Source organism: Balearica regulorum, chromosome 7, assembly GCF_011004875.1.
Source record: "Balearica regulorum gibbericeps isolate bBalReg1 chromosome 7, bBalReg1.pri, whole genome shotgun sequence".
NCBI lineage: Eukaryota > Metazoa > Chordata > Aves > Gruiformes > Gruidae > Balearica > Balearica regulorum.
The window spans coordinates 11516918-11522917 of record NC_046190.1 but is presented as its reverse complement, the minus strand read 5'-3'; the positions used below and the strand labels follow the sequence as shown (position 1 = coordinate 11522917).

At 46.2% G+C, this 6000-nt stretch overlaps 1 protein-coding gene across 10 annotated transcripts in view; it reads left to right on the top strand.

Moving 5' to 3' along the window:
- The first annotated feature begins 279 nt into the window (after positions 1–279).
- Positions 280–6000, top strand: part of RBM20 (RNA binding motif protein 20) — a 107842-nt gene continuing 102121 nt past the window's right edge. For 5 of the 10 annotated variants that reach the window (XM_075757943.1, XM_075757940.1, XM_075757934.1 and 2 more), the window contains exon 1: positions 294–680. In XM_075757943.1, the coding sequence (XP_075614058.1) occupies positions 532–680 (149 nt within the window). In that variant the 5' untranslated portion in view covers positions 294–531. Of the gene's footprint in view, positions 681–1116; positions 3982–6000 lie in introns of those variants that run through there. The other 5 variants (XM_075757948.1, XM_075757947.1, XM_075757946.1 and 2 more) reach the window with 3 other exon arrangements.

The following is a 6000-nucleotide window of genomic DNA, read 5'->3' as shown; positions in this document are numbered from 1 at the left end:
TCTTTTACGAGCGGAGCCCCCCGATACGGCCAGGTACACCTCGGCCACCCTGCCCCGGCCGGGATACGGCACAAAACCGCTTGTGGCGGCTGCCGGGCTGCCCCGGGGCGGGGAACCCTCCCGCCGGGCAGGTGCCGGCGGAGGGAGGGAGGGAGGGAGGGAGGGAGCGGGCCCGACGCCCAGGTGGGGCCGGCGAGAGCGGGCGCGGCCCGGGGGGGGGGGCCGGGCCGGGCCGGGGGCGCCGCCCGCCCCTCCGGCCCCGCCAGCGCCGCTGAGGCTCCCGTGCGGCGCCGGCCGCCCCCGGCCGGTAGCGGCAGCCCTCCCGCAGGGCGGGCTCAGACGCGGCGGCAGCCGCAGGGGGCTGCCTGTCCCGCCGTCGCCAGCCTGGCCGCAGCTCGGCGGGGGGGCGGAGGGGGGAGCGCGGTTACCTCCAGGGCCGGTCCTCTGCCCCGTCCTTCCTTCCCTCCCTCCTGCCGCCGCGGCGGAGGTCTGCGCGGTCATCCGCGCCTCCCGCCGCAGGGGCCTCCCCGCATGGTCCGTGCCGCTGCCATGAGCCAGGCCCCGGCCCCCCGCGGCGCTGACCCGCCGGAGAGCGATGCCCGCAGCGAGGCCCCCAGCCGGGGCCCCGGCCGAGGGATGCCGCCGCCGCCGCCGCCCAGCCTGCCCCAGCTCCTCCACAAGTAAGAGCCGCCCCGCGTTCCGCCGGGCAGGGAGGGCGGGCGGGCAGGCGCGGGTCGCTCTCCCTCCCCGGCGGCGGTGCCCCCCTTCCCTCCCCCGCGCCCAGAGTGACAGCCGGGCGGGCGGAGGGTCGGCCCGGCACCGGCCCTGACCGAGCGGTGCCCCGTGGGGCTGAGCTTGCCGCCTCCCGGCGCAGCTGCCGTGCGGGTGGCGGCGGGGCCGTCCCCGCTGATGCGGGGCACGTATCCCCTTAATGATCGGCACCGGTCCCGCTTCCCGGCAGAAGTTTTCTGCCCCAAGAGCCGCTCGCGTCGATTTTCCGAGGGTTCGCCCCGGCACCGCGTCTCCTCCGGGAGGGAGCCGGATGGGGAAAGTTTTCTTCGCCTCTCTGCGTGCCGTGCCCCGCCGCCGCGCCTTTGCCAGCGGGCTGGGGCCTCTCCTCGTCAGGCCTGGAGCGAGGGGGCTCGGGCTGTGCCAGAAGCGATCGCATCTCTGCAAAACTGTCACAGAAAAAGTAGCCTGTGCACGCGTGGAAGGTTTATTGATGAGGGCAACGATGCAAATGGCCTTTTGCTGTTTCGTTTTCCATCCGGAAAGAGAGTGAAAAAGTACTTTTGCCACACAGATGCGGTGACGTGAGCGATACTTTTCTGGCTAAATGAGAAGCTTGAAGACAAACTGAATGCTCTGCAGTTAGTACGTGAAGCAAGAGTAACGCATAAGTTGATCTGTGCTGGTTCAGGATGGTTGCATGCACTGTATCTGATTTTTCCCAAGTTGTAACGTGTTAAAAAAAGAGATAGGGGCTTTTAACAGAGCAGTAAATCTACTAACCAACGCATAGTTATGGAGCCACTAGAATTGTCTTCTATTACTTTAAGATTTGCTGCTTGAGTTGACTAGAAGGACACTGGGTGCTGCGCAGCGGCGTAGGTTGAGAAACGCTTTTGACATTATGTCCCAGGCCACCAACTGAACTGAGCCCCTGTTCGGCCATCAAGCAAAATGCGAGTATGACAAAGCACTGTCGAGCTGTGGCAGCCTCGCAGCTCGGCTTGCGCTGCTTTCCTGCAGCAGCTTCTTCATGAAAGGCACTCGTTTAGGCATCTCCTTTATCAGTTTGTCAACAAAACCCAACAATGTAACTAATGGAGGAAATGCTTTCAGTTCTCTCACATGTATTTGCAAAATACATACGTGCATGTATATAAATATATCTGTGCGTGTATGCTTTAACATTACAGCAAACTTAGAATATCAATGTTATTTTAAGTTGGGAATCATGTTATCTTTTTATAAATATATATGAAACTGGACTTTTAAAGTTGCTGTGGAGTGTGGCCCATAAATTTCTTGATGCTTGGTTTTCTTTTTGTCTGTTTGCTTTTAAATCATGTTTTGTAACTTAATCATCAAAACGTTAACGGTTCTTGTTACCCAAGTGTTTATTCCTAATTGGAAGTATAGACTTTGGATTTTGCATTGAAACTGAAACATTAATGGTCACCTCCTAAGTCTGCTGGGCAGCTGCAGTGCTACATATGAATTATCGTGCAACCAGAAGGTAATTTACACTTACTCAAAATCAGTCTTTAATTTTAAACTGTGGTCTCTAAAGATGACCCTTATTTTTTTACGTTTATCAAGAATTTGTGTGGATGCGTATTGCGAGTCAGATACGTGAAGCTGTTGAGACTGCTTCATGATTGTATTTCTAATGCGGCGCATGTTATATGCAAAGGCGTTGCGTTTTTGCCGGTCGTGCCTGCTACGAAATTTTAGATAGGAAGACTTGAAATGGTTTCCTTTCCTTTAATGGAAACGTTTGAGAGAGCTGCCATGTTCTGACCGTTCTTTGTCATGGTAATGTGACGCAGAATAGCAAATGTCAAACATCTCCATCTAAGGTCCTGCAACTCGATCATATGGTTTTGTAACCGTGCAGCATAATTTGGTGTGTGCCCCTGTGTTTACCTGATAAATTCAGGGTGGAGATTTATTAATTAATCGGAAATGCAGGCAAATTGTATTTTGCTTTACTGATGGTAACTTGGGTGTTTTGTAATCTGAATTGGATAGTCAGTGATTGTTAGGAAGTGAGATGTTAGGGCATATCTTTAATTGCTCATCTAAATTTGTTTCTAATATGCTAGAACAGGTAATATGACTGGCAAAATAGGATGGAAAAAAAAAGCAGTGATTCTTCTACAAAATGAAGTCGCAGTTTCATTACTAGGAAAGAAAACATTGACCTCTTTTCCAAAGCATTTTGATTTTCAGTTGAATTTTTTTAAACAATTTTTGCTGTGCGAGCTGCAGTAAGCAAGTATGCAGTCACAGAATGCTAATTCAGAGTGGTGTAGGTCAGAATATTGTGTGGTGTTTAACTGGATCTCCCCATTTTAACACTTCTATTTTTCTTTATGCCATTTAAAGTTAAAAGGCTGGATTCCTATTCCCCCCCCCCCCAGTACTTTTGTTAGAAATTTTTACAGATGTTAGGTGAAGACAAAAATAATTTAAAAAAAATTCTTCCTACGTGGGCAGCTGGTAAACTTTCACTGTGAATGCTGAGCATTGAACAAGGATTAAAATTTAGCAAAACCAGAGATCTGAAATGTTTGTGGTAGCAGCTACATTGACGGAACTCATGCAACGCAGGTAGCATGTACCACATTCTTTAAATGTCTCTCTGCTTTAACATTTATAATGGAATTGTAATATTAAACGATAACCAAATCCCTAGTTTGAAATTCTTTGCTGATAGCACCCAAATACAATAAGATGTAAATTGAAATATGCTGTCTACATGTCGTATTTTTCCCCTGAGTGACAACGTCATTTCAGTTGATAATAAAGGTCCAATCGTAAGATTTACAGAGCTTTCAATCTGCACAGGTTGTTGCGATGTTTGATGGGAAAATGCTTCTTATTTTCCAATAGTAAAAGCCTCGTTGCAGTCAAAGCCCTTAGGTTGTAGAGCTGAGAATGAAAAGCTGGTGGAGAAGGGAAACCTGAGTTTACCCACTACGGAGGATGACTTACAAAACCATAAGCTTGCATATGAAATAAAACAGAAGACTGAGAAGGAGAGGGACAGTTGTGATGGTGTTGGTTAGTGTTCATAACCAGTTTCTACTGCAGTTGTCGGGAAGGAGTGGAAATGCAGGGTAGGGCCTGTAGCACCAGCAAGTGAAACACGTAGGGGAAATCTCTGAGGAGACCTCAAATACCTGTTCTGCACGGAAGTTTTCATACGTTTTTGGAACTGCTGTTTTGTTTTGGGTTGTTTTCTCCCTTCAGGTAAGTCTGCTCTTATGAGAAGATTTTTGTTTTTAATTTGGAGGTGGTATTCCAAAGCGTAATTTTTAGATGACAGCTCAGCGTGTAACAAATTTTAGCACCTGCTGTTAGATTGACTGGAGTGCCTAAGCAGCATGAGAGAGCGGAGACTCCTATTAATAATTCCAGGTGTGTAATTCATGGCAGTCTGATGGAGCAACTAGCTGGGAAGAAGTGAGAAAAGGGACTGTGTGGTGGCTGTGGGCTGACTCTGAAGAGTGCTTTCTGTGAAAGTTCTTGCTTAAAACATGCCGCAAGTAAATTCCATAATTATAGGAGACCTAATTGTATTGAAATGCAATCTCTTTGTATGTTTTAATGGCTGGTTGCATGCTTTCGGTTCTAATGATTTGTCATGGGTAATATCTGTCTAGTGGAAATGGAGCAGTTTTAACTCCCCGTATAAGTTTGTTTTACAAATTGAATAAAGATGTCTTAAAACAATGGGGGGAAAACCAAAGTTAATATTTTTTTTCCTAAGGGGTTGTGCCCTGGAGATTTTGAGCTCCTCTGGAAGGAAGATGGAATTTCCAACATCTGCGCCCAAGTCGTCATCAGTTTGTGCCAGTTCTGGGGGCAGACAGGAGTAAGCAGGCTGGTGCTGAATGCTTTGAGTCCTTTATTTTTTGTAGCAGCGAGGAGGAAACTTGGGAAAAATAACCTCCAACTTTTTTTTTTTTTTAACTTAAACCATTATGTTTAAGCATGTGCTTTTTGATTTGCTTCCTTGTGTGTTTATTTTGTGTAAAGTGTGGACTTTTCTTTTTCTTTTTTCTTTCTTTTCTTTTTTTCCTCAACTCAAGGTCTCTCTGGAGAGTTAAAATATGAAATGTACTCCCATTATATACATTAGTCATGGCAAATAGTTTGGCTTATATGGCAAAGGCTAAACTGATACTTAACAAGGAGACATTAGGAGAAACACTGGTTTTACTGTTTCTCTTCTTACTGTTACTGATCCAGGCTTTCCATATTTATTTGCCTTTTAAAGTACATCTCCAAAATCTGAGTTGCTTCCCTACCCAACAGAGCCCTGAAAACTCATAGAGTTTGTGTTGTAACCACTGTAACACCCTGAATGGAGATGAAAACAAAACAGAAAGTGCTGTAGTTGTCTTAGCTGAGAAGCTTTACCAAAACAAGGGCCAGGGGCTGGAAAAGTAGACTGCGTGGTGTGGGACTCACCCGAGAATATGGGAACTAAACCCACGTTACTAAACTCCTCCTTGTGTTTCCCATTCATCATCTCCGTATGCTATGAAACACAGAGCGAGAGAACCTCAGTTTTCTTGGAATTGCCTGGCTCCTTGCTGTGTAATTATTGATACTCTTCTTAGACCTCACCTGACATTAAAGTCAGGACTTAAAATGTGTGTACCAAATGTGTGTGTGCGTAGGGGGGCACGGACAGGGATACCAGGGGGGCGCGTCACTTTTAAGTTTAGTTGCTTACGAAAAGTAGCATCAGCAATGCTAGTTATCTTAAAGTCAGGTAATTAAATTTTCTCTTTTCTCTTAAAATTTCCTTTTCTTAACATTTCTCACTTAAAATACTTTTTTATTGTTTTATTTTTTGATGGAAACCAATATCGGGTGTGACCCAAAGCTTAAAGATTAATTATATGAATGTTCTCTGTTTTAAACAAAAATGACTGAAAACGTGGGTTTCTTTGTCTTGAAATCTTTTGTGTTTGTTTGGGATTTTTTTCTTTTTGTTTTGATTGTTGTTGTTTTCTTGTTTTTTTGTTTTGTTTTTAAACTCTCATTTAAAACCCAACAGCTTATTGGGAGAAAAGCATAATAAAATTGAATTTAAGGCTTGAAGAGAGAGCACAAAGGTACAAAGTGGAAAGGGGTTAGAAGAAATAATTTAGAAGGAATGCCTTGCATGCAAACATTTCCATGTAATCTGGCTTGTATTATCAGTTATCAATCAATTCCTAGTTGCCAGAAATGTCAAATTCTTTCACATATTTTAGT